This window comes from Pelodiscus sinensis, chromosome 10 (genome assembly GCF_052426305.1).
Source record: "Pelodiscus sinensis isolate ZL-2025 chromosome 10, ASM5242630v1, whole genome shotgun sequence".
In the NCBI taxonomy this organism is placed as follows: Eukaryota; Metazoa; Chordata; order Testudines; family Trionychidae; genus Pelodiscus; species Pelodiscus sinensis.
The window spans coordinates 52,139,957-52,167,100 of record NC_143061.1 but is presented as its reverse complement, the minus strand read 5'-3'; the positions used below and the strand labels follow the sequence as shown (position 1 = coordinate 52,167,100).

The following is a 27,144-nucleotide window of genomic DNA, read 5'->3' as shown; positions in this document are numbered from 1 at the left end:
GGATAGGAAGGTGCTGAACCTGGGGGCCTATGAGGTGGCAGCTTAAAGTGCTATTAAACCCAGTCCACTGAGTCCAAGGGCACATGAGGGTCCCAGCTCAGCATTGCTTACTCCAGAGTCATACAAGGGGTCAGCTTGTGAGCGCTGATTAACCCTCTCAGAGGTGCTCTGTTACTGTGGATGGGAGTGTCAGTGTTTTCTGGGGAACATAGTTCCTGCAGGGGAGCTCCATTGGGAGGGAATTGGCAGCAGGGAGAAGTACAGCCCTGTAGGAGAGCACAAGTAGCATACTGATAGACTTATTATCCCCTCCCCCAAAAGAATAACCCTAATAATGAGCACACCCCACAGTAACGAGCACAGCTGATAACAGGTGAGGGGGGAAGAAATGGGGTGGGCCAGTCAAGGGAACCCAGAAAAGGGTGGGGTTGGTGCCAGGGTCTGGGAGGCCAGAGTCTGAGGCTGGTGTCCAGGTCAGGTCTCACCAGAGATCAGGTCTGGGGTTAGTTGGGGGTGTTGGCAGACGGGCCAGGGCCAAGGACTCGGGGGGGGGGGGGTCAGGCTCTGGGGCAGGGGGCAGCTGGCGCGGGGGGCGGGCTCTGGGGCAGGGGGCAGGGGGCAGCTGGCGCGGGGGGCGGGCTCTGGGGCAGGGGGCAGCTGGCGGGAGAGGCGGGGGGCGGGCTCTGGGGCAGCTGGTGGGGGGGTCAGGCTGAGGCGGGAGGGGCCCGGCCGGCGGAGGGACTCACCCGTTTGTGCTGCGCATCGATGCGGGCCTGGCCGCCCCCCAGCAGCGCGGCGCGGCGCTTCTCGGCGATGCGCTGGGGCACGGAGCTGCGGGCGCAGCCCGAGCGGGGCCGGACCAGGCGCGCCCGCGGGACCAGCAGGAGCCGGGGCAGGAGCCGGAGCGCGGCCATGGCCGAGAGCAGCTCGGCGCGTGCACGACTCGGCCCCGCCCCTGGCCAGGCTCGCGCACGAGCGGCTGTCTCGCTCGGGCCGGTCCCGTCCCGCCTCCCGGCGCGCAGCGCAAGCGGCGGGGCTGGCGCCAACCCTCCCCCAGGGCCGGAGCGCGCAGGTGGGTGCGGGGCCCCGGGGTGACCGTTAACGTCCCGCGCGGCGGCCTGAGGGGCCCTGCGGCACGCGCCGAGCCGGGCCTGGCGCTCGAGACAGGGACTTGCCGCGGGAAAACTCTCTGAGGGGGAGCCCGCGAGGGGGGCTGGAGAGCGGGACGTACGGGGGGGGGGATTCGGTAGCAGCCTTCGGCTGCCTGAGGGGGGGTCCCGAGAGGCTGTTCTCGGGGCGGCAGCACCAGGAGCGATGGTCGGGGGGGGGGCTGAGTTGGATCGTAGCAAACTCTCTTTCCCGGGGAGGGGGAGCACTGGGTAGGGTCGGGGGGAGGGGGGGGGCTGGACTCCCCTCCCTGCCCGGTCAGTCGCAGGGGAGGAGGCGGGGGGGGGGGGGCTGCTTTGAGCAGAAGGTTGGTCTAAATGACTGAGGTCTCCTAAAATCCTATTGAGTCTCTGTTCCGGCGCCCTGGGGAGCGGGCTACAGGGGGTGGGGGCGGGGACTGTGGAAGATCGAGCTGGTCGCACCCTACCCTGCAGGGCGCAAGTAGCCCTTGCTGAGCGGGGGAGGACAAGGCTTCCCTTCCCCTACATGGCACCTGGAGGGCAGGTCAGTCTGCTCCCCCTTCGGACGTGAGGAAGTTCTGCAAACATCTCCCTCTGCTCCTCAGCTTCAGGGAGAGGGAGCCCCTATCCTGACCCTCCTGCCAAGCCTCCCTCCCCCCCTCAGCACTATATTGATGGGCCCTATTCACCGTCCACCTGGACCACCCAAATCCCTGTACATCCACACCTCCCCTGACCACTATCTACCCGGCATCCAAACTTTCTTCCCCTGCTGATCCCCAACCACCACATGAACCCCCCCTGCAGAATTCCATTACTATTGCACCCACAATCTCTGTCAAGCCCTTGTGCACCCCCATTGAATCACCTGCACCCATATTGCCCCACACTCTCACTTCACACCTAGAGTTGCCCATGCTAAGTCCCTCTGCACTTGCATTCTGCCTTGCTGAGCCTGCTCACCCACATCTGGTACATTTGGCAGGGGCATGGGGGTGTATTGGAGTTGGGTGCAGCCTCACCCCTGAGTCTGTTCCGGGGGAACTGCACAGTGAACTTCTACCTCAGGGCAGCCAGGTCTGTGCTCCCCCCATGCCTTTTTAGAGTCCCCACATTTATTTGATAAATACAATTTACAGAATTGAAAGTATTTGGCCCAGAATTTTTAGTTTTTTTTAGGCTCAATGTCTAGGAGTAATGACTGAAGTGTAGCTAATGTGATGCCCATTTTTAAAAGAGACTCCAGCAGCGATACTGGCAATTACAGGCTGGTACATCTAACAAGTACCGGGCAAACTGATTAAAACTATAGCCAAGAACAGAATGTCAGAAACAACTGAACAGGATTTATTGGGGAAAGAGTCAACATTGTTTTGTTAAAATTGGCTAGAATTTTTTTTTTGGGGGGTGTCAGGTCAACAAGCACATGGCCAAGGGGGATCCACTGGATATAGTGTACTTATTGTTTCAGAAAGCCTTTCACAAGGTCCCTTACCAAAGGCTCTAAAAGCAAAGTTAAGTTGGCATGGGATGAGGGAAAGTTCTCTCATTGGTGAGTGTAAAAGTGAGGAAGCATGTTTAAACAATTAAACAGAATAGGTGGGGTGGAGGGGAGCGGTCCCATCCCCTCCTGCTCCAGTTCCTACTGGTGGGTGAGGCTTACTGGTTAATGTTTCACATCTCTAATGATGATACGGACTTTCAAAGAACTACACGGCCATTTTCCTCCCTTTGCCCAGTATATTTGCAGACTGTGTACAAACCCCATATGGTATTTCATATTTCATCACCTATGCATTAAGTTTTCCCTACCTCTGACAGCTTGTTATATTGCAACATACTACAATGGAAGGCAATATTCTTTTAATACCCTAGCCCATCTTTGTAAGCATGTTTGAAAATCTAATAAAACTTCAATGATAAATGTTTAACTGTTGCTTCTGCTTCTTGATCTCCATGAATTTTGGTGATAGTGTGGAGGGTGATGCCAAGATGCTGGAATACCTTCCGCCATTAGCAGATATGCATGACAACCCACAGCCTGTAATAAAAAGTGGATTAGGTCATAAACTGGAAATTCCTGCCATTTTACTACAAACAAGGAACCAAACACTTACCAGACTTTGGGAGTGTTTCTGCCTTTTCTGTTTCTCTTGTTTTGTCAGCAGCATGCTCTTCCAAGGGAGTCATCAAACAGTTCCTCTGAGTATGGACCCAGGACATGCTCCTGTAGCAAAGCTTCTTTGGAGATAGGTGGGAACACCAGAGTAGGGAGGTGAGAGGTTAAGGGTGATGCTGACTGGTTCTGATTAAATGGAGGAGACAGGAGCAGCTCCCCACCTGCCATGGGCTAGGGATGCTAAATCTCAGGTAATTGAATAGTCAAGTAACCTCATGAATTCTTATTGGTTACTCAACTATTTTATAGTCCCTGGCAGTGGAGCCATCAGCCAGTGCACTCCAGCCCCACTCTCAAGGAGCTCCCTGGCACTCCGCGCTGCTGCCTCTGTATCAAAGACAGCAGCCTCGGGTGCCAGATGGGAGCTGGTCGGTGAGGTGAACCAGTTTAAAAACCAGCTCCCGTCACGGACCAGCTGCCTGTTAACCTTGGCTGCTGCCTCTGATACAGAGACAGCAGCGTGTGGTGGCAGCAGCCAGTGTCTGGAGGGGGTCTGAGCTACCAGACCTGGCGCAAGCCAGGCTGCTTGCCTGCCTGGATCCTAATACACTTGAAATGAAGAGACGCAGCAGGGGTAGGTCCTGGATCCAGCACGAGCCAGAACTGAGCCAGGCTGATGGCCAGCCTGCTAAAAATTTACCGGGGGGGGGGGGGAGGGGAGGGAGAGAAATGCATGTAGTCTACAGAATTAACCTGTAACCTTTTGCTTATCAGTTAACCTGTTAATCACCCACACTACTACATCCCTACCATGGGCCAGGGGGCTGCCGCAGACCGGTTGCTCTAGCATCCAGAGCAGCCTCTGTCTGCAGTGGACTCAGGTGCCCCACAGGCAGGGACTGCTCTGGCTGGGCTGGAGCAGCCCCGGTGGGTGGGGGAGGGGAGGGCGTTTTATTCCAGCCAGTCTTCTGCCCCTTTAATCGGTTGAACAATATGGGATTTTACATTCCTATGCCAGTCATTTTACTAGCTTGATATATGGGGCACCCTGTGAGCTGGCACTAGATTCAAGAGTCAGAAGGTCACAACTCTGGCTGACCAAGCTGTTGTGAACCACTGAGGGCTCAGTACTTGATGCAGTTCCTAGCACCCAATCCAAGCCCTAAAAAGAGAGAGGATAACGGAATTTCCAGAGACGTAGTTCTCATCCTTGCTTTTCTGGTAGTCTCTCCTGAACTGCTTTCTCTATTCCCAGTGCAGCCACACTATCTGCTATTTCTTGGTACACATGACATGATCATTTCTGGTCATCTCTGTCACTGAATCTGAACTACTTGCTTGTCTCGTACCAGTGATTTGCTGGAAGCTGATTGTGTTCTCATGACCAGGTAGCACACTTGGCAAAGGTTGTCTGCTGATCAGTGGCAAATATGATTGGTTTTCTTTACAGCTCAGTGATCTACAAGAAGAATCTGAGAATTGTAGGTTCTGATATTAGAACCTCCTTATACACAATTCTCCAAGGACAAATTGACTTTACAACCCCAAATTTTTGCCTAATGTGGTTTCTCAGCTTCATTTGAATACTATGGATGTGCAAAACATTGCTTAAGGATTGGATTTAGTATGGATTTCATCCTTACAGTAGGCTCTCCCAATACAATGTATTATATATATAAACATTTGGCAACTAAGAGAGCCATGGATGCGCTGCTGGTTGTAGTAAAGGTAAAGCCTCAGATGAAAAATTCCTCTGGAGCATGAAGGAACTGAGAGACTGAGTTGGAAGTCAAGATAGCATCTGTGGGTGCTTCTCCGTGGAAAATCCCGCAACCTGAGATACCCATTGGAGCTGTTACACCTGAACAAGGAAATACTGATTTAACCAGTTTGTGAAAACAAAATCCTTCCCTAGCTAAGCTGAGCCTCACCAGAACAGAAAGAAGTTCCGTTAACTATTTTACAACTCAATGACAGAGACTCAATCTGGGTAGCCAAACCCAGTGATAGATCATTTTGGATGCACCAGAGAAATATAAAACAGCTTTTATTTATGTCATGATATATCTACTTGTAGCTATCACAATATTAAAAATAAATGGCAGCATTATCCATGCCAATTAAATCAGGATTTCAGACTATATGTGCAAGTTAAGATCTGAAGCTGTTAATAGAAAAGCAAAATGGAGACACCGGAAAATTTATTATATTGGTGCATTCCCAAAAAAGGCTGGAGGAAATTTATACACTTTGATCATAGTGTCTGCTTTCTCCAAATGGGTACAAGCAATCTGTATGAGAAACAACCAGGCAATTGGTACTGTTCTGCATGAGAAGAGCTTTACAAAATGTGGACTTCCCTTGGGTAACTGATTCAGATCAGGGGACATTTTAGTGTACTTAATACTGTAATAAAATTGGGAATACAAGAGGGAAAAATTATCACACATCAACATTGGGAGAAAGAAGTAATATAACTTTAAATTTTACGCTTACTGAATACACTGAAGAAAAACGTTAAGTTGCCCTTAATACTGGTGTCTCTGAGCTATTCCAGATGGGGACAGACAGCATCTTTTACAGGTATAAAATGGTGTTGCCTAAACACCTGCTTTGTGTTGTGCCTGCGTTGGTACAAAGCTGTTGTAACTGATCAATGGTTGCTACAGGTAAAAACACCTAAGAGAAGTTAATCTGTGAGAAGGCACAAACATAGGTATAAGACACAGACTGCTTTTTGCTTTGATGCCACAACAAAGGTGCAAGAATGGTAAATAGGAGATCAAGTAATGTTAAATATCTACAATGAAAAAGGAATACCAGAAAAGTGTTAATCAGTCAAAATAATTATGCAGTTCGAAATCATAATATGAAATGCAATATTATACAGGCAGTCCCCGACTTACGCGGATCCAACTTACGTCGGATCCGCACTTACGAACGGGGCTTTCTCGCCCCGGAGGTCGGGGCGAGAAAGCCCCGTTCGTAAGCTGCTCCGGTGCCCCTGGTCTGCTGGAGACCGTCTCCAGCAGACCAGGGGCACCGGGCGGGTTCCTGCGCTTCTGAGGCTTTGCCGGAGCAAAGCCTCAGAAGCGCGGGGAACCGCCACTGCTGCCGCTTCAGTCTGGGTGCCTGTGGTCTGCTGGGGACCGTCCCCAGCAGACCACAGGCACCCGGACTGAAGCCGCAGCCGCGGCGGGGTCCCGCGCCTCTGAGGTTTTGCCAGAGCAAAGCCTCAGAGGCGCGGCACCCCGCTGCCGCTGCGGCTCTGCTCCCCGTGTCCCTGGTCTGCTGGGCGCGGGGGGGCGCAGCTAGTGTGCTCCCCCCCCCCCCCAGCAGACCAGGCTTTTGTTTTGGACTCTGGGGCAGAGCAGCTGGGGCGCTGCCGATTGGTCCTGCAGCGCCGCTCTGGGCACTACTGGACCAACCCGGCAGCACCCCAGCTGCTCTGCCCCAGGCGTCCCCAAGTCAGCTTCTGCTGAAACTGACCAGCGCTGACTACAGGAAGCCCGAGGCAGAGTTGCTCTGCCCCGGGCTTCCTGGAATCAGCTGCTGATCAGTTTCAGCAGCAGCTGACTTGGGGACGCCTGGGGTTCTTAAGTTGATTCTGTATGTAAGTCAGAACTGGCGGTCAGTTTCAGCAGTGTCTGAATCTGGACGCCAGTTCCGACTTACATACAGATTCAACTTAAGAACAAACCTACAGTCCCTATCTTGTACGTAACCCGGGGACTGCCTGTATTCAGAAACAGTTTAAAATGCTTGAAGAGATCCAAGCTGGGAAAATGGCTCACTTCATTGCCAATAAATATTTGTGGACTGGTACAACTGCTCACAGAGGCTGATATCCTCTGAAATCTAGCTGAGGTAAAAATGTCTTCTCTTGATTACTCTTAATATTACAGAAGACTTATTTCTCGCTTTCCCTATCAGTCATCAAGAAGACAGATATGTAGGAGACCATAGTACATAGGCAGCCATCCTCAAAGACTTCATTTTTAAAGAGTGCGGATGGGGTACTTCAAACTCTCGTTAAACAGTCTCATAGGATGGTGACACACACCTTTTCTGGACTGCTATATAATGGATTGACTAATGTGATGCCTAAGGAGCTACGCAACCCATCTATGGTATAAAACGTAGTAGTGCGACAAAAACTTGTGAAAGAACTCATCTAAGCAGCCCAATACATTTGAATACTTGGACTGGACATCAGACATGCCATATATGTGACAAATGGAGAATACTGTATGGTCACATAGTAATTAAAAATACAATTATGAAGGGAAGGTCTGTCTAATGAATTAGTTTAGTTGGTGTTTTATTCCTAAATTTGAAGCTATTGTTGGATTAATCAAAATTATACCTATGCCCAAATTAGTTGAAACACTAGCAAAAAAAAATCAACCAAGTTTTTGTTTCAAAGGCTGTATAATTACTCCCTAAGATTACAATACCCGTTATAAAAATTTAAATCTACGCTTAATCTTTGCTAAAATGAAAAAAAGCATTTAATTCACAGAAGAAAATTAAATACAGTAAATAATAAAATAGAACTAGTATTAAATTTAACTAGCTAATGAGATCAAATACATACAATTTAACATTATCTAGTTGTGGCATTTAGTTTGAAGATATTATTTTGTATAGAAATGTTGATAATTGTAGTAATGCTTATAATGTGCTGCAAAATAAACTATGTTAAATGACTGCTAAAGAAACAAGAAGGAGAAATAACCAATAGTGGATCATTTTTATACCATCATGTAAAATAAGTGACATCTTTGAAAATATCACATTTCCTAGTGAATGTGCGCATGGGGGGGGGGAGGTGGATGTTAGGGTACATAATTAACTGATGAGGCTCGTTGATTAATTCTAATGGTTTCACACACATGGACACACCCGGCTTCTTCTGTATCAGACGCAGGGGTTGGGGGCAGTGTTCCCTCTAAGCTTTGGCAGCTGCCCGGGAAAGATTAAAATGTCACTCAGCTGAGTAGCAGAGCACCCACAGTTGGCAGTATCTGTTTCTACTCGTGATGCACATTCACACATGTCTTGGTGCACATAGCAACATTTATTCAGCACATGGATGGAAAAAATGGACCATTGGAGGTGGGACCTGATGCTTAAAAGCTGGCTCCCCATGCATACCAGCTCCCGTGGAACTGCCTTCCCCCCACTCTATTGCCTCTGATACAGGGGAGAGGCAGGAGCTGATACATGTGGGAAGCTGGCTTTTAAACTGCCTTCCCCTGCCTCCCCCCCCATTGCTGCCTCCCACAGGCAGCAGTATTGGGGGGGCAGGTGGGAGCCTGGCCCCCCACCCCACACTACTGCCTCCCACAGAGGCAGCAGGAGGGCATAGGGAAGCACCAGCTCCTGCCTGACCCTCGCTTCTCCCACAAGTAAAAATGTAACCTCTATAAATTTAATCAGTTCCATGTTTACAAAAATAAATGTATGTTAACATCCCTAGTAAATATCAAATCTCTTAAATTGATAAACCCCTCAAAGTGCATTCACAGGAACATTTCCAATGATGTTTCTTTGTAATGATTCACAAACAAACCAGAACTCTGAATGAAAATCGTATTTATAGAATCATGGCCATTTCTCCAAAGGAAATGTAATTTTGGATAGTTAATGAGTAAATGTGAGGTAATACTTAGGCCAGTGTCTTGCTGGAATAAGTATGTGCTTTTTGCTTATTTTGAAGCTTATTTACATAAAATTGTTGATGTGCTTAAAATGACATTGCTAACAGAACAAAGGTAAGAATGTGTTGCAAGTTTTGAGGAAAAAAATTGTCACAAGAAACTGCAAGCCCTCAGGAAAAAAAAATGCAGAAATTGGTAAAATGAAGCTTGCATATGCATAATGTTCGGGTTACCAAAAAACCAAAGCGTGATAGCCAACAGGATAAAGGTTAATTTGTAATGTAGAAGTATACAGAAGATCTAAGTGAACATGGGCCTAAACTGGAGAAATATTGACTCCTGAAGAAAAGGATTAAAGGATCTGATCAAAACAACATAGACAGTTATTGTTGAAGAACTTCCCAGTATGACAGACACACCCCTGTATTCACACTCTACATGCTATTGTAATCATTTTGTATCATTTAAAAACTCATAATTGGCTTTAAATTCTGTGCAAACCATGGCTATTGTGGCTGATTCCTTTTTGCAAGCCCAGATATCTAATGAGTGGAAGCCACAAAACCAGTGTGTAAAGGACGGGGAATCCCGTGTTTACCTCAGGAAGGAGGATGGTTGGAAGTCAAGGCAATCTTCCCCCCAAGAATGGTTCCTCACCTGGAAATATCCATTGCAAACCTGTGAAGAAAGAGTCAAAAAGGTGTTTCCAGTATAACTCCACTGAGTACTTGAGAAATCTAGGCCCTGAGCTAAAAAGAATTAAGCCCTATGCAATGCAGCTGTCCTTATCGCAGAAGCCCCAGACGTTCCTATAGTTCTCCTGAGTTTTGTGAGGACTGAGCCTATTGAGGTATATTTAGAATTTATTAAAGTTGAGTAAATAATGAGTGAATAGGGAGGAAAAACAGCTGAATCCATATTACTCTGATTAAGGAAAGCTCTGTCCAAAAAGCTGACTTGTTACCTGACCAAGAAGCGGAGGCTCTGTCAATGGGAAGACAGAAGATTCCTGTAACTTTAGCCAACGTATGTGTGGAAAAGTAACAGTGGGGTCACTGGATAGTATCTAGGAACGTGAATGGTTACAGTTAACCGTTGGCTCAGCCTCCTGCCCAGCCCTGTTTTAAGTGGTTAGCCAGTTAAATATGATGTTTCCGTATAACAAAAGGGAATACTGTGCTAGGATCTCAGAGATGAGTGATAAAATCCCAGAAACTGCTGAGGAGGGAAGGGAAGGTCTCTAACTCTTTTGTAGCAGAAGGAAATAATGTGGTTACAGGGGCTGAGGCTAGCTTCTGCACTGCAGAGCAAAGCAGCATGCCCTCAGGGTTGGGAGATGACCCTTGTGACTGAAGAAGCTGTCCCAGATATCAGGCGCCAGCATTTTGCAGTTGAAAAAGGGATCAGATCCCACTTTAGAGAGCATATGTTGATGTGTTTTAGAGGGAGCCCCCAGAAAAGGAAAATGGGAAGAGGGGATTTTTAAAAGAAAATGGGAGATTGTATAGTTGCCCTGAGCAACTCTTTCAGCATTTGCTTGTACCTACCCAGCATTGTGGAGAATTGGTTACTAACATGATTGTCCCTTTGCTGGTCCCTTGGGTGCACAGACAAGAGGAAGTTACTGGTCATTCAAGATGTGTGGTCCCAATCTACATTCTACTGAGAGTTATACACATGCACCATTGCGTCCAGAGCCAAAGAATGTTACTGTAGTATTATCCATTGGTTTGTGCATGCATTCTTGCTTCCTCTCATGGTTTCATCTTAGGCAATAAAGGTGGGATGGACTGACAGTCCTCATTTCCTTCACCACCACAAAACAAACATCTACAAGAGAGGGGAAGGAAGGCAGAAAAGGGCCACACATCTTGAAGAATCTCCAGTTGGAGATGAGTTACCTCTTCTTCAACTGATGGTCCCTCTTGCAGTCCACTGAGGTAGTTAAGCAGTATCTAATTAAGAGGAAGATGGGATTACCATGCAAAATGAAATATCACAGCCTTGCACCTACGTGTAAAGAGCAGCAAAGAATGTACCCAGCACTACATAGCTGCCCTTCATATATCCAAAAGTGGTACAACATGAAGCACAGACATAGTTGATGTTTGTGCTTTTGTGGAGTGGGCTTGTATCCCAAAGGGTGGAAATTGTTTTAACAATTGATAGCAGAGCATAATGCACCCTGAAATCCACTTAGAAATCCATGTTGTGGAAATTGTCCCATAATCCATTCAGCTACAGTGATAAACAGTCTGGAAGACTTTTTGAATGGTCTTGTCCTCTGCAGGTAGAAGGCCAAGGCCCTGCAGATGTTGTTCTTCTGCTGATGCACAAGGTTTTGGGAGAAAGTAGGTAAGGGTATGGGGTTGACTGAGGTGGAAGTGGGATACAACTTTGGCAGAAACTTGGAGTGCAGATGCAGGGAAACATTCTCATGAAATGTGATGGGGGGGGGGGGTGTCTGCCATTATGGCCCTCATTTCACCTACCGTTTTCACAGAAGCAATAGCTACCAAGAAGGCAACCTTAATGGAAAGGAGAGATAGGGAGCATTAGGCCAAAGATTCAAAGGAAATTCATTAAGATTGAGAGGATGAAGTTGAGGTCCCATCGAGTTGGGAGCGGGATGATGATGGGTTGAATGGGTGGATAAGTATGAAGGAGGACCTTTCAAAACCTACTAGCCAACGGATGTGTAAACATGGAGTGCCCTTCCACTGGAGGATGAAAAGCAATAACAGATGCTGTATGCACCTTGATCAAATGAAAGGTGAGTCCTGACATCTTCAGGGACGAAAGGTGGTAAAAAAAATGGGGGAAGGGTGATATCCATGTTCTCAGAGTCCTTTGTGTGACCCAGGAAATGAATCATTGACACTTAGCCTGATAGGAATGTCCTGTGGATTCCTTCCAGCCAATGTCTTGAACTGCTAATGAACATTCCTGTTCAAGCAAAGATGTCCTTCCAAACCACAAACTCTGAAGTGAATGAATGTCTGTGGATCAGGATGCCTGCTGTATTGTGCGAGCACTTCTAGAAACGTTGGCAGCAGAACAGGGGACCCTCTGACATGTGAGAGGGGAGAACAGAATTGATGAAGTAAAAAACAGGTGATGAGAATAACTGGCTCTCTCCCACCTGATCTGTGGAGGACACATGGCAGTAGCAATAGCAGGGAAAAGCATAACTGGTCTGGTCCAATCAGCGAATGACAAGCTCATTTCCTGGTAAGAGGTGCCCTTGGAGCATGACCTGATGAATTTGCTGTTGGTGCAAGAGGCAAGAAGCTCACTGTTTGGAGTTACTCGTCAAGTGAAAACATCGCTGACTGTGATGTCATGGAGATCCCATTTGTAGCTGGCATGAATTTCCAACTCAGAAAATATGCAAGCAGATGGAGCAGAGTCCCCGCAAGATAGGCTGCTGACAACAGTACCTTTGGGGCTTATAGATAAACCAGTTCTGCACAAAGTGCTAGAGACCACATATTTCCCTTGGTGTGTTGGAGAAGCAAAATGATTGATGGCTCTGTTGAAGTCTGTGATGAGGAGATTGAAGAACAGGGTCATTCGGTTGCCTTTTCCTTGCAAGAAGGCTCATAGGGCCATTGATAGAATGGAGAAATTCTGACTCGTGTCAGTAGCAGTTGGCAGAACTTGTAAATACCCAATAGTCATAGCTGGTTCTGGAATCCTTGAAGGAGTGGAAGGAATTACTGGTTTTCTGATGGAAGAGGTGAGTCTTATGGGAAGGAAAGTCCTCTATGGTATTCCGCACTACTTAGGGGAAACCAGATGAACAAAGTCACAATTCCCTCCTTGTGATAGTCCCCAGAGCCACCTGCTTGAAGAGGTGTCTGCTGTTTCCACTGAGGTCTGGAATGTCATCCTCACAACCAGTTTGCCTTCCTCTGAGATAGCCTGGAAGCAGGCACAATACTACTGGGGAAGCTGCTATGCAAAATCTGCCACTTTGCTGTAAAGTAAGGAAATCGTATTTAGTGCCAGGTGATTGTAAATCTGGAATTAAAAGCTGGCTGAGAGGACTTTGGGACCCGGAAGGTTCTGCCATTTAGCCTTCTTGTGTGCCAGGATTGAGTATGGGTGTTGCTGCCTGCCGTGCTCCATCACTGCTTGTATCACAGGAGAATTGGGTGGGGGTGAGACAACAGAAACTCAGACCCTTTTCCTGATACACAGTACCTCTTCTCTGCCCTCCCTCCACCTTCCAGGGAGGATAGGTGCAGAAATGGCAGGAGTGAGCCAGATAGTCTGAGTCAGCTGCAGAATAGCATCACTGATGAGTAGAGCCACTCTGGTAAGTACCGAGACAAGATGTCAACAAACTGATGCTGTTTGTCCTGTACCTCCTTTAGTGGAATATGGAGGGTCTCAGACACCCTGAATAAGAGATCCTAGAACTGGTGGTAGTCATCTAGGAGCAAGGTTGGAACCAAAGACTGCAGTATCTGGAGATGACAAAATGAACTGCTCCTGTTCTGTGTACTGGTGGAGCCAGGCTGAGCAGTTCATCCTCCAATACTGGTTACAAACACAGATGCAAGGATGCCCAAAAAGGAGAGATGAGGGACTCTTCCCTTGCTGAATAAGAAGGTTCTGATGATGGATTCTGAGGCCAGGACCACCAGCATAGCCAAGATGACGAATCCATCGGATGATGCAGAGGGCACCAAGGAGCAGGGCGTTAGTGACTTGGGAAAATGGAGGTTATTTTGTAATATTCTGTTTTGGAAGAACCTTTAGATATTTGTATATACTGTGAGAGAGGGTCCCTGCTCTGTCCAGGTGAATCCTCTAATGCTGAGAAGCCAGATCCTGGTTCAAACAGTGGTACCACTGGAACTAGAGGAACCATATGAGACATAGAGGAGAGGGTGGAAACATGACCTGAAGGAAGTAAGTCCAATTTAGGAGAATGTGCCTCTTCAGGTGGGAGCTGAAACGAAAAAATGTGGAGATCTTGCCTCCACCAAAGTAAAGAGTTCATGAGGCCTGGGCACCAACTCTAGCCTCCCCAGAGTAAACAGTATGTAATCCACAACCAGAATCCAAGCCAGAACAGAGAATTGCTTTGGAACTGAAGGTTCCTTTGACACAGGGAGTGCCAACTTGGATGGCGTACATAGCTCGATGGATAGAACCAGTGGGTGCAGTTGTCTGTGTGACTTGTGCTTGTGAACTTTGGAATGTGCTACTTCTCCATGGCTGGAACACATGGAAGGTACGTTGTCTTCTCTGGGCCTGGAGGAAAACTTATTGCCATGCTTATGCACATGCTTCCTTGCCTCACATCATGACTAGGCCCTAGTACAGGGTCCCCAGTGCCAATACTAGTGGAACCAGACTGGATCTCCATGGTAAGAGGTGCATGTCTGGGTTTTTAAGGGGAGATTCCCTGGTCTGAGTCTAATTGCAACCTTATGGCAATCTCTATGAGGTGCTTTTTGAGACAGAGAGCCTGGTCTTCTTAGGTACAGCTTGGGAAGGAGGGGCAGGTAATGCACCTGGATGCAGTGTGGGCTTCTCCCAAGCAGTAAAGATGGCATTGGTGCTTGTAGCTGTTGGAGACTGAGCACAGGCCAGAAGTGCAGATCTTGACCCTGGCATCTTCGGTACAATGCAGAACCTAGGGGGTGTGTGTCAGGACAGAATGGGAAGGAACCATAAAAAACGTCATCTCAAGTCATAAAATGAATATTACTAAAACTACAGCAAAACAAAAAAGGTAACAGTGTACAATACTACAAACAGTCCAACATGTCACACAGATGAGAAGAGAGTAGAAGCTCTGCCATGGAACTTGCAATAGCGAGAAAGAACTGATGAGGGTATGGTTGCTCCTCTCTCCCCTTTATTGCCCCAGAGGAAATTATGAAAGCAGCAGGGGTGTGCATGTGTGAACCAACAGACAATACTACTATTGAATTCCTCATCTCTGGATGCATGGCACGTGTATAACCACAAGGACTACCACTCAAAGAAGCACCTATCAGAGATTCAAGAAAATTTCTACTGGCCAGGAATACAGATTTATAGTGAAGAATTACTGCAGGACTAGTGAATTTTGGCAAAAGAAAGAGACCTCTAGGATTCCAGATGGTTCCTGTACATCTGTTGTCTGTAATACAAGCAGCATTTACGAGGGCAATAAACAGTGTGGATCTTTTGTCACATACTAGCCAAGGGGGCAAGAAATATATCTTGGTGGTAGATTTTGCCACCAGATTGTTAGAGCTACTGCCTCAAGCTCTGAGGCACATGGCGAGCCAGTAACTAAATATGCAGGTTCAGAAAAAGTTAAAAGACAGGATGAAGGATGTATCTGCTGACTTAAAATTATTACAGGATATGGCCACCTCCCAACAGACCCTATAGTGCCAAGAGCAAGATGCAGGAATAAATTCACACAGAAATACAAAGCAGGTTAGTCCTGGAAGTAATTAAAGGGTCTGACAGCTGCTAGGGACCAAGCAAACAGGTGATACCCAGGACAACACAACACTAAGATTTTGATTTTAGAAAACTCAGTATGGTCATAGTAACAGATGTGTATCTCAGGGCTAGAACTGATGATATGCTGGACATTTTGAGCAAAGCTAAACATCTTAGTTCTTTGAATTTAACTAGAGGTTACTGGCAAATTTCTTTAAATAAGGAAGCATCGAAAAATTGCTTTAATCATTGATACGGGAGTTCACAATGTAGCCATTTTATTTAATGCAAGAACCATTTTTCGGAGGCTGGTCAAAGTGAGAAATGATTTGCAGAAGTGTGCAAGGGCATATATCAGTGACATTGCAATGTTTAGCAACACTTGGTCTGATCACACACACACACACACACACACACACACACTGTGCAAGGGCATATATCAGTGACATTGCAATGTTTAGCAACACTTGGTCTGAACACACACACACACACACACACACACAGTAAAGTTCTGTAAGTGTAAAATTGGAGCAGACAGAATTCTTTATTTGGGATATTGGGCAGATGGGGGTCAAATATTCCCAGGTAACAATGAAAATTGAAGCCACTGGTAAATTTATTACAGAAGGTTTTTTTGTAGGCTCAGAGACTTTGTATCTACAAAAAGTAAAAAATATCCTCCTATAAAAAGATTGAGTTTAAAGTGGTATGTAGAAAGAAAGACACATCAAGAGGGTTTTGATAAGGGAAAGAAAAATCTTGTCTCAAAATCTTTTTCTTAATAGTCCAGATTTTGACAAAGTGTTTGAACAGAGTACAGATGATTCAGACACTGGGTTTGGGGCTTACAGTGATTTGACATAGGAACTGTGTATACAAAGGGAAAAGAAGAGATGATGGCAGATGCCTTGTCCAGGAAAGAGGGCCTCATCCTCCTGCGTCCATGTCGGCCAATAACTAATCCTACTGAAGCTTTGTAAGGGAAAGAGGTGCAATGGAAGGTACCACTGTATGGTAGTTAAATAATCTCTATGTAAAATATGGCATATAAGGTATTATTTGAAAAGTCTTAATTTGCTGGTCAGTATTGATTGCCCTGGTAAAATACATGTGGCAATATGTGTGTGAAGATTCCTCTCTATGAAGATATTAACACATGTTCTGCACCCAACAGCTCTGCCCAAGCAGAAGTCAGGTCTGTCCTAACCAAAGGAAGGAATGTGTATTTTTGCCTTAATTTACATTTAATCAGTAACTGGATCATCAAGCAGGTAAGAAAAATAAAGGAAACAAAGGAAATTCAAACAGGTAAAATAACCCAGCAGGGAATATGCTTCCACAAGCTTTCTGTCTCTAGGTCTCAGCTGGAAATGTTTTGCAAGGGAGGTACTGAAAGTAGAAAAAGGAGAGAAAAACATCCTCCCCCACCCCACACCAAGGTTACAAGACAGGAGGTGACAGCCCTCCACTAGTATGGATTACACTATATATGAGACTCCGAATGTGATAACTTGGGCTGATGAAATGTACCTGGCATAAATGTATCTGTAGATACTATATGTGACAATAATTCTGTCTGGAATTTATAAATAGGAAAATTGATTACGCCTAAAATGGAAGATGATAAAATATGGGTAAGATCTGTTGAGAAACAGTCAAATGAAAAAAGAGTTTCATTCAATCACGTCAGGTAATGTCAGACAGATAAATAGTAACAAGTTTTTAAAGTTCTTATATAGAAATGCTAGAAGTCTAAATAATAAGAGGGGTGAACTAGAGTGCCTCCTATTGCATGAAGATATTGATATAACAGGCATCACAGAAACTTGGTGGAATGAGCATAATCAACCAAAATACATCAGAAAATATGTGAAAGAAAGCAGAGAGTCAAATGAAGTAAAAATTGTAAATGAATCAAACTGTTGCATGGAATCTTCATGGATAATTCCATGTTCTAATAATATGAATGTAGTTGTAGGGATACGTAATTTGTTGAGGGAAAAGTCAATCATGCCTCACCAATCTACTAGAATTCTTTGAGGGAGTCAGCAAGCATGTGGACAACGGAGATCCAGCAGACATAGTGTACTTAATTTTCCAGAAAGTCTTTGACAAATCCCTCACCAAAGGTTCTTAAGTAATATAAGCTGTCACGGGATAAGACGGCAGATCCTCTCATGAATTAATAGCTAGTTAAAAGATAGGAAACAAAGGGTAGAAATAAATGGTAATTTTTCAGACTGGAGAGAGGTATCCCCCAGTGGTCCATACTGGGACCAATCCTATATAACATTCAAAAATGATTTGGAGAGAGGGGTAAACAGGTGGCAAAATTTGCAGATGATATCAAGCTGCTCAAGACAATTAATTCCAAAACAGACTATGAAGATCTTCCAAAGGATCTCATAAAACTAGGTGAATAGGCAACAAAATGGCAGATGAATTTTACTGTTGATAAATGCAAAGTAATCATAGTGGAAAACATAATCCCAACTATACATATAAAATGTTGGGAACTAATTGAGATGTTACCACTCAAGAGCAAGATTTTGGAGTCATTGTGGGTAGTTCTCTGAAAACATCCAATCAATGTGCAGCAGCAGTCAAAAAAAAAAAAAAAGAAACAGAATGTTAGCAATCATTAAAAAAGGGATAGAGAATGAGATAGAGAATATTTTATTGTCTGCATATAAATCCATAGTACGCCCACATCTTGAATATTGTGCGCACATGTGGTTGCCTCAGCTCAAAAAAAGTATCTGGTCACTGGGAAAAAGTTCAGAAAAGGGCAACAAAAATGGAATGGCTGCCATATGAGGAGAGATTAATTAGACTGGAACTTTTTGTTTTAGGAACGAGGAGATGTGATAGGTCTATAAAATCATCACTGGTGTGGCAAAAGTAATAAGGAAAAGTTATTTACTTGTTTCTATAAGAACTAAGAGGTCACCAAAATGAAATTAATAGGTAGCAGGTTATAATCAAACATCGCAGTCAATCTATGGAACTCCTTGCCAAAGGACAGACCAGAAGCATGATAGGGTTAAAAAAACTATATAAATTCATGGAGGTTAGGATGGGCAGGAATGGTGACCCTAGCCTCTGTTTGTCTGAAGCTGGGAATGAGCGATGGATCACACTTGATTACCTGTTCTGTTCATTCCCACCTGGCATTGGCCACTGTTGGCAGACAGGATACTGGGCTAGATGGACCTTTGGTCTGACCTAATATGGCCGCTCTTATGTTTTAAATTGGGTAGATTTGCGACAGTTTCCCAACAGGACATTTAATTTAAAAAAAAAAAAAAAAAAGAGACAAGAATGACCAGGACACTTACCTGGGAAGTGGAAGATGCTGGAACCAGTTACCATGCTGCCATCACTATTTCATTATTTATCCAAACTGAATTAGCATCAACAGAAGAGACTTGTGGAGACTGTGCACCAAATCAGAACAGTCCGGAGCTCAGTGGTTACCATGCCCTCCTGAGAGATCTCCTTTCACCGATCTTTTGGCAGACACAGATTTGACCCAAGTTTGGCACATCCCAGGCCAATGTGCTAAATCACTGAGTTAAATATTATACGGTGGGTATCAGCACCACCTCCTCTTTTTTTCACCTTCCCCTCCGATGTTTGTGGAATAAAGCAGGTGCCTAATTCATTTCCAAAAGAAATGCCTTACATGCCTAACCTACTTGACTTCAGGTAGCTGATTTGTCTGTGACTTAGCATCCACTCTTGTCATCATCATCTCCCACAGGCCAGCTCAGGCAGCTCCCTGCCTAGTGTGCTAGCCTTTGCAGATCACATTCTAAGGCTCCTATCTCTCCCCATTAAATGAATAGGGAGTCTAGGTCAGGGTTTGTGGACTGCAGTGATGTTCCTTGGCATCATACTGCGTAGGACTGCAATGACTAAGTCCCTTTGTAGACTAAGGCCAGAGAAGTGATCCAACATGAACATGACTCAACCTGGTAATGGCAGATCTAGAACAAAATACAGGTCCCTGGAACCTTAGCTCAGTGCCCTACCTACTGGACCACATTGGCTCTTCACCAGTTCACCCAATTATCTCTGGTAACCAGTACCAGCAGATACCTCAGTTCTTCTAGACACTGTAGAAGCGAGTGCATTCACAGCTTGGCACTGATGAAGTTCATGTAAGACTTTCAAGTAGCAGTCACCCACATGAAATTGTACATTTTTAGCACAAACTCCAACCTATTGGAATGTTAAACCTTTTCATTTCTTAATCATCCCTGTACTTTACCCAAATGGGGTGGGTTACTTGAGCTTTAAGAGGAAGAAGTCTAATTCACCGGAAATGTGTCTCAATCACATGAAACCCTGTAACAGTTTAAAATTCCCAGACTCATGACAACTCATCAGAATTACTGCAAACAACGAACACAAATCTCTTTTGCCCTGAGACCTAAGACTGAGTATGAGCAATACCATAGGAAGTTTGGAGAAGGAGTCGGAGCTTAAAGTGAAAGCTGTCTTTCAGCCTTAATTTTGGGGGTATTCTGTGATGACTGGCCAGATGCTATTTTAAAATGCTGTATGGCGAAGAGGATGCTCACCACACACACATGACTTTGAATAGTTTATTAAAGGAAAGGTGAAGCATCAGTTTTAAATTGTACAAAAGGAAAAAAACCCTCATATTGTAAATGTACAATTTACAGAATTACTAGCAAAACCAATCAAGAAGACACTCTCAATACAAAAAAACCTATTGACTGCAAACTGAACTGGAAACCCGTTGGAGGGGATGTTCAAGTGACCTTTGTTGTGTTATACAGTAGTCTACAATGTATAACTCAGGGTTCAGTTTTCCACACAGAGAACTGTGAAGCACAAGATTTGTCTGTGACTATGACTCAAATCATGCAGCGTTTATTATGCTACTATGCTCACAGAACAACAGTGCTGACAGGATAATGCAGCCATTCCGGCCAACCCTCTACCCCCTGGGGGTAACTTGCATCCTTGTTGTTATAAAGCAATGATCCAGCAACCTCAAAGGCTGTTACAATAGTCATCCATCTACGCTCGAGGAATGGCTGAATTACCAAGTTAAACATTTTTGGCAACCAAATCTTTCTGAGAACTGTACACATTTTGAGAAAAATCTCAGCTGTTAAAAGAATGAAAAGAATGATCTGTTTTGACATGGGTTGTTTTTCCCTCCCCGGAGGTAAGCACTAGGTGTACAAGTTATTTTTAAAATGACCTTGTAAAAGAGAAAACTCCAAGATAATTTTGTAGTTGCTAATAAAAAGCAACTCTAAACCTGCTGTGCTTGAAGTGGATCAGTCTGCTTTGTATCTCAAATGCTAACATCCAGACTTAGAAAGGAAGATTAACATTTTGTTGCTGATTTTCAGAGGTGCTTTTTCAGTGGGAGTTGTGGGTGGTCAGCATCTCTGAAGATCAGCCTAGTTTTAAACTACGGTAACAGCTACTAGGCAGAGTCAGAAAATCTAAGCATAATGAGATTCCAAATCATTGAAGACACTGAAAATTTCTTATTACAATGAATTAGGTGAGAACTTTTTGGGTTTTTTTACTTTTTTGAAAAACTGTATTTTTTCAAAGAATTACTCTTAATATGCACAGTTAACACTGAAAATGTAGCTGTAGTCCATTGTAAGCTTAAGAACTTCACCATCTACGCACAAATTTCTATGCAGCACAAACAGTACTTCTAAATGGCAAAATTAATTTACAAAAATAGCACAAAAGGGTATTTGCAGCATGGAAAGTAGACTTTTTATATGGTACAATTAAAATTGCTTTTAGACTGCTAAAGCGATTCCATTTCCCCCCCCCCCTTGATGTATTTTATATAGCAAAGTTGCTGTTTATGTACCTTGGATTGACAGGGCATGAAATAGGTAGTAAAAACAGCAAAGTGACTACTTGAGAACCATTTGTGTGTTTTACTGAGAATACTTTATTTGCTGGTATAAGTTGCTAAAAATGCACAGAGCAAGTACCAATAGAAAATGTACTGTTTTTGTGTCCCCTAGTGCTATATAAAATGAATGTTACACAGCATCTGTTGGAAAAGTGGCTTCGTGGACATCTCTTATTTTATGCCCCATTATAAATAAAAATAAATCTTCTCAAGAGTATAAAATCTGGGTTTATCATATCAGAATCTGACTTTTTTTGGCAGAGATGCACTTCATTAGAATTCTAGCCTCTTTTGTAAGAGTGTTCTGAACTTTTCAATGCCTATTAGAGGATATGCACGTACCATACTGTTAATTAAATCCAGTGTGTTCAAAAACACATTTCTGTAGCCAGGATGACCTGCTTATAGCATCATTGCTAGTCAGTCACTGACAGGCATAAGTTTAATAAAAATGGCTAGCTTTTAAAACATAAAAAGGCAAATGTTAAAACAGTTTTAAATTGTACAGCAGAAAAATAAAGTTAAAAAGTTTTTTGTTTTCATTTAATGTTTTCAGAAAACATGTGTAGAACAGTGTTTATTTTGACAGCTGTCTCAACAATTTAAAACTCCCTTCCCATCCAGAAAAAAACATCTGTATAAGGACAGTCAAGAATGTGATACAAACTTTTTTTAAGTCAGCCTTTCTGAGGTGATTGGATTGGCCAACATTCCTTTGTATCATTAAGAAGGTCCTCTTCTCCTCTTTTACTACAAAATGGGATTGACCTTAATCATTTGGTTAAAAATCAAACCGTATCACATCAAAAATGTGGTTTCATACAAGCTATCACAGTATATAGGCCTCTAGCTCTAAACAATAGAGTTCCAAATTTGTAAAATGTCTTCTCCAGACTTCAGAACATAGGCATTCCAAATCCCTAGAAAAATGATTAAAATATATCAGTTAACTTTACAGATAAAATAAAATAAAGCAAACAAATGGCAAAAAATGCTCAATAAAATCTTACTGAATCATCCTCAATGATAGCTGCAGAGTCAAAGAAGTCTGGCCTCAATTCAGCTCGTTCTCGTCGGTTTCTTGAAGGTGGCTGCAAGAAGAGGTCGTTTATTGAATTGTTCTCTATATTCAGACAGGAATAGTTCCTCGTTTAGAGTAACATACTAAGTTAACAACATATAAAGAAATGTATGTATAGGATACACACAACTTCCAGAAGCAAGGTTTCCTGTGGTGAAGTGGGTTTGGCAGGGGTTTTTAGATACTAAAGCCATGTCTACGCTATGGGAACTACTGCTGCATAGTTATGGTGCTGCAGAGAGTTCTTCCTGTGGCAAAACTCCAACTGTGCCCCTTTGGGCCCCGCACTTCTGGCAGACAGTGCCTGCCTCAGAAGCTCACTGTGACCCTCTATGATGCCTCTTTCTCATTAGTAGAGGCAAGAGTCACGGCCTACTGAGCCATACGCATCACAGGTTAGTTCACTGTTTGGTATAAAAACTCCTCTGTACTCCCGGTCTTCCCTCTCAGGAGGAGACTCTGTAGTGGTGTGGGGAGGGTTGGGGAAACTCGGGCCCAACTACTACTCCAGGTTCTGGCCCAGGGAACCTAAGTAACAGCAACTGATGGGATTTTTTCCCCCTATCCCTAATACAGCAACCTTTTCCCTACGCTACTTCCCCAAACGCTACCCTAGTACCGTCTCTCAGGTACTTGAGTGTATCTTCCCTGCTTCAGCACAAATTCTCTTTCTTTTTTGAACTTCTCAGCTCTTCAGCAATGCACTTCCTCGTAACCCTTCACTTTTCTCCTTCCCCACTCCATTACCTGGGAAAACCTTTTAAAGTAGCCCCACAGGCCTTAATTGGCTGCAGGTGCCTAATTAGCTTGCTGCTTCAGGCAAGCTCTTAACTAGCCTCAGGTGCCTACTTGCCTTGATTACATGGCAAGAGTCTCTGGCACTTTCTTCAGAAAAGAGAAAACTATTTACCCCTAGCCCTACATATCTGCCCTCCCTTAGAGTGTATCTCCCGTCCCATGTATTCTCTTTAATTTGTCCCGCGTAATTATTTGGTATTCAGGGCTCTGTGGATCCTCCTCTGTAGGCTTTCACCCACCCTGCCGCCCCCAACACCACAATAAGATCAGAGTATGGCAGACAGCTGGTCTGGGTCTGTCACATTCTATTAACCTAACTGTGTCTACACAAGGAATTAGGTTGGGATAGCTCCAGTGCTTAGGGGTGTAAATTTTTCACACTCTGGAGAACCATAGCAATGTTGACCTAACTGCTAAGTTAAGATGAGACATATTATAGGCCCTAATGTAGAAAAGTAGCACGCACCTTCAAGTATGTGTTTAACCCTAGATGATTCCAGTGGGATTTAAGCATGTGCTTAATTTAAGCACTTGCTTATGTGCATTTCCTGAATGGGGATACTTTCCAGAATCAGGGCCACAGACTGGGCTTCATGAAGCTCTGCTACCATTTACTTTTCTCATGCCACTCCACATTTGAAATCGGAGGACAACTATATATTTTAGAGAGTTTGTCTTTCTGTTCAAGGACTCTTCCTAGACGGTAAAAGCTAGGACCACCAAATTTGTTATACGGCTTCCTCTTAAAGCAAGGTAAGCATTTAATTGTACCAGAATGCGACTGTTTCTCATAACATGGAAAGGTAGAGCTCTGCTAGCAGGGACAATTATATACAGGGCTCGACAAATACACTCGCCTGCGGCGAGTAGATTTTACCAGCTGGCGAGTGCAGAGGTGGACTGGCCTGGTAGGCTGTTGTGACAGGCTGGCGGAAACCCGCACTACGGGTGGCGTGGCCCCATCCAATCCGCTGGCCGGCAGAGGAGCAGAGCGCCGCTGGGAAGGGGGAAGTGCAGCGATTCTTGCCACCGGGCTGCCTGCGTGCAGCTCCGGCGCGAGGAGGCGGGGTGAGATGCCAGGATGCTGGCATGGCATGACGTGGCACCGCTGATTTTAAAGAGCCATGGCAGCTCAGCTCTGGCCGCGTGTCACTGGGAACTGGCTGCAGCGCGCAGCGCAGCTAGGGCCTGCCCTGCTGGCTCCAGTCCTGCCACGGCCCCAGCCTCCCTTTGTCTCTGCGCCGCCCGTTCCCCACGCCTCCCCTGCACCTCGGAACCCCTGCTCTCCCTCTTCCCTGCAACCCTCTGGCTCTGCACTGCCCTTGCACCCCACACCCCCCGATCCCTGCCCCCCCCAGCTCTGTGCTGCCCATTCCCTGCACTGCTCCTAGACCCCGACCCTTCTGCCCCTCCCATTCCCTATGTCCCATTCTCCGTGCCTCCACCGCACCCCGCACCTCTGATCCCTGCCGCCCCCAGCTCTGTGCTGCCCGTTGCCTGCACTGCTCCTAGACCCCGATCCTTCTGCCCCTCCCATTCCCTATGTGCCATTCTCCGAGCCTCCACCGCACCCCGCACCTCTGATCCCTGCCGCCCCCAGCTCTGTGCTGCCCGTTTCCTGCACTGCCCCTAGACCCCGATCCTTCTGCCCCTCCCATTCCCTATGTCCCATTCTCCGAGCCTCCACCGCACCCCGCACCCCACTCCCCCGATCCCTGCCGCCCCCAGCTCTGTGCTGCCCGTTCCCTGCACTGCCCCTAGACCCCAATCCCTCTGTCCCTCCCGTTCAACTGCGTCCCATTCCCCATGCCTCCACCGCACTCTGCTCCCCCCGATCCCTGCGTCCCTCTGGCTCTGTGCCTCCCGTTCCCCGCGCCACCCCTGTACACCTCCACTGCTCCCTGCACCCCTCTAGCTCTGTGCTGTCCCTGCACCCTGCTCCCCCTGTGGGTCGGGAGTGAAGGGTGCTTGTCCATAGGGAGGGGCTGGACAGGGCAGGGAAAAGGCTGCTGTGACCCAGCAGCGAGTGAAAGGGGGAGTTAACTTGAAGCGCCTTTGCCTTTATGGAAAAAAAACAAATGAAAATGCTATTTGCTATTTATAGGGCTAAAATGCCAGGACAAAAACGAAAACAAATGAAAAAAAAAACCCATCGCAAAATGCAAACGTGTAAAAGATAACAAAAAAGGGGTGTGTGTGTGGGTGGCCAAAAAATGTTTTGCTTGGGGCAGCAAAAAACCTAGAGCTGGCCCTGGGGGAGGGGAAGGGGCTGGGCTATGGGGAGGTGAAAAATATGGGGAAGGGGCTTGTGCTGAGGGGAGGGGTCAGGAGGAGGAGAAGAAGAAAGGGGAAGGCATCAAGGGACAGGGGTGCAGGAGAGACAAATGCCAGGGGGCCAAGTGCAGACAATGAGGAAAAGGGCAGGAGGGGAGGTGTCAGTGGGAGGGGAGACAGGGTGATGCCGGGAGAGGAGAGGGTAAGGGCACTGGGGACTAGAGGGGAGAGGGGAGAGGTGCTGGGAGAAGGCATGAAAGAAGGAGTGGGCATGAGGAAGGCAGGGATGGAGCAACGCATTTGTGAGGGCACGGGCATGAGGGGAACGGGGGCAGAGGGGGTGGATATCAGGGAAAAAGAGGGCAAAGGGGGCAGGGACAGTGAGGGAAGGGAGAGGCACCAGGAGGGTGCAGATGCCAAGGGACTCGGGGGGTGAAGCAGAAGGGCAGACACCTGCAGGGGAGGGACCAGCACCAGAGGAGAGGGGCAGGGCAGGTGTGTAGAAGGAGGTTTTAGGAGAGGGGATGAGGAGTGGTAGCTCACCTGATCAAAGTGGGGCTACTGGAGGAGTGGGCACAGGGGGGAGAGAAGGGCTGGCAGAGGGGGCAGGTCTCAGGAAGGCTGAAGGCAGTGAGAAGGGCAGGAGTCAGGACAGCAGGGAAGGGTGAGAGGTTGGGGGACAGCAGGCACCAGGGAACTGATGGAGCAAGGGGAGAAGACATGGCAGCAGAGGGAAAAGGTAGAGGTTTATAAGATATTTATTAATAACTTGGGTGATATTTAGTAATAACTTATTAATAATTACGGTTCTTATTCTTATTAGGAATTTATGCCATTTAAAAAAAACACTTTTTGTGGGGGAGTGTAGCGAGATAGATATTGTATATATTGAGATAGAGATGTTAAATTGCGTTTAATCAACTAATTGACTGGTCCCCCCTGCTGCACTTCAGCTTTTTAAATGTATTAAGAACTGTGCAGTGGGCCAGGAGGACCAGGTGCGAGCTAGAACAGCGGATTCCTGGCTTGCGCCTGGTCCCCCACTATGCCTCTGCCTCTCCTACTCCCCCTCGGAGATGGTGCTGGGGGGAACCGGCTGAGCCTTTTGCTGCAGTAACTAAATTCTTAATAGTATGTCATAGAGGAATAGCCCAGTTAATGTGAAACTGTAAAAGCAACGAGCAGTCCTGTGGCACTTTAGAGACTAACAAATTTATTAGGTCATGAGCTTTTGTGGGTAAAACCCACTTCATCAGATGAGTTGGTATGGAAATTACAGAATCCGGAGTATATATAACATCAAAAGAAGTCAACTGGCAATTATGGGATGAGTGTAAATGAAGCTAAATAAGTCAGGGTGGATGTTCATTCACAGTACTTGGTGTGGAGATGCGAATATTGAAGGCGGGAAAGCTGCCTTTGTAGTGCGTTAACCAGTTAAGATCTTTATTCAAGCCTAAATTGATAATATTGAACTTGTAAATGAACTCTAGTTCAGCTCTCTTTGGAGTTCATTTACAAATTCAGCTCTCTTTGGAGTTCATTTACAAATTCATTTACAAATTCAATACAAATTCATGTTTAGGTTTGAATAAACATGTTAAATGGTTAATGCACTACAAAAGCAATTTCCCCACCTTCAATATTCACATCTCCACACCAAATATAGTGAAAGAGGCACATCTACCCTGACTTAATTA

At 45.7% G+C, this 27,144-nt stretch overlaps 2 protein-coding genes and 1 long non-coding RNA gene across 4 annotated transcripts in view; 1 reads left to right on the top strand and 2 right to left on the bottom strand.

The window, feature by feature from the left end:
• Nucleotides 1–946, bottom strand: part of PCCB (propionyl-CoA carboxylase subunit beta) — a 75,709-nt gene extending 74,763 nt beyond the window's left edge. Inside the window, exon 1 of the mRNA XM_075937379.2 lies at nt 747–946. Within this exon, the coding sequence (XP_075793494.1) occupies nt 747–914 (168 nt within the window). The 5' untranslated portion in view covers nt 915–946. The remainder of the gene's footprint in view (nt 1–746) is intronic.
• Nucleotides 947–950: 4 nt separating this feature from the next.
• On the top strand, nt 951–18,815 carry LOC142830733 (uncharacterized). Its single transcript, XR_012906180.2, has 3 exons — nt 951–1,072; nt 16,540–16,636; nt 18,679–18,815. It is a non-coding gene; the product is annotated as an uncharacterized LOC142830733 (long non-coding RNA).
• STAG1 (STAG1 cohesin complex component) overlaps nt 18,671–27,144 on the bottom strand; it is a 296,109-nt gene continuing 287,635 nt past the window's right edge. For both annotated transcript variants that reach the window (XM_089780890.1, XM_089780891.1), the window contains exons 34-35: nt 22,302–22,382; nt 18,671–22,211 (exon numbers count right to left, since the gene is read on the bottom strand). In XM_089780890.1, coding sequence (XP_089637016.1) covers nt 22,188–22,211; nt 22,302–22,382 — 105 coding nt within the window. In that variant the 3' untranslated portion in view covers nt 18,671–22,187. The remainder of the gene's footprint in view (nt 22,212–22,301; nt 22,383–27,144) is intronic.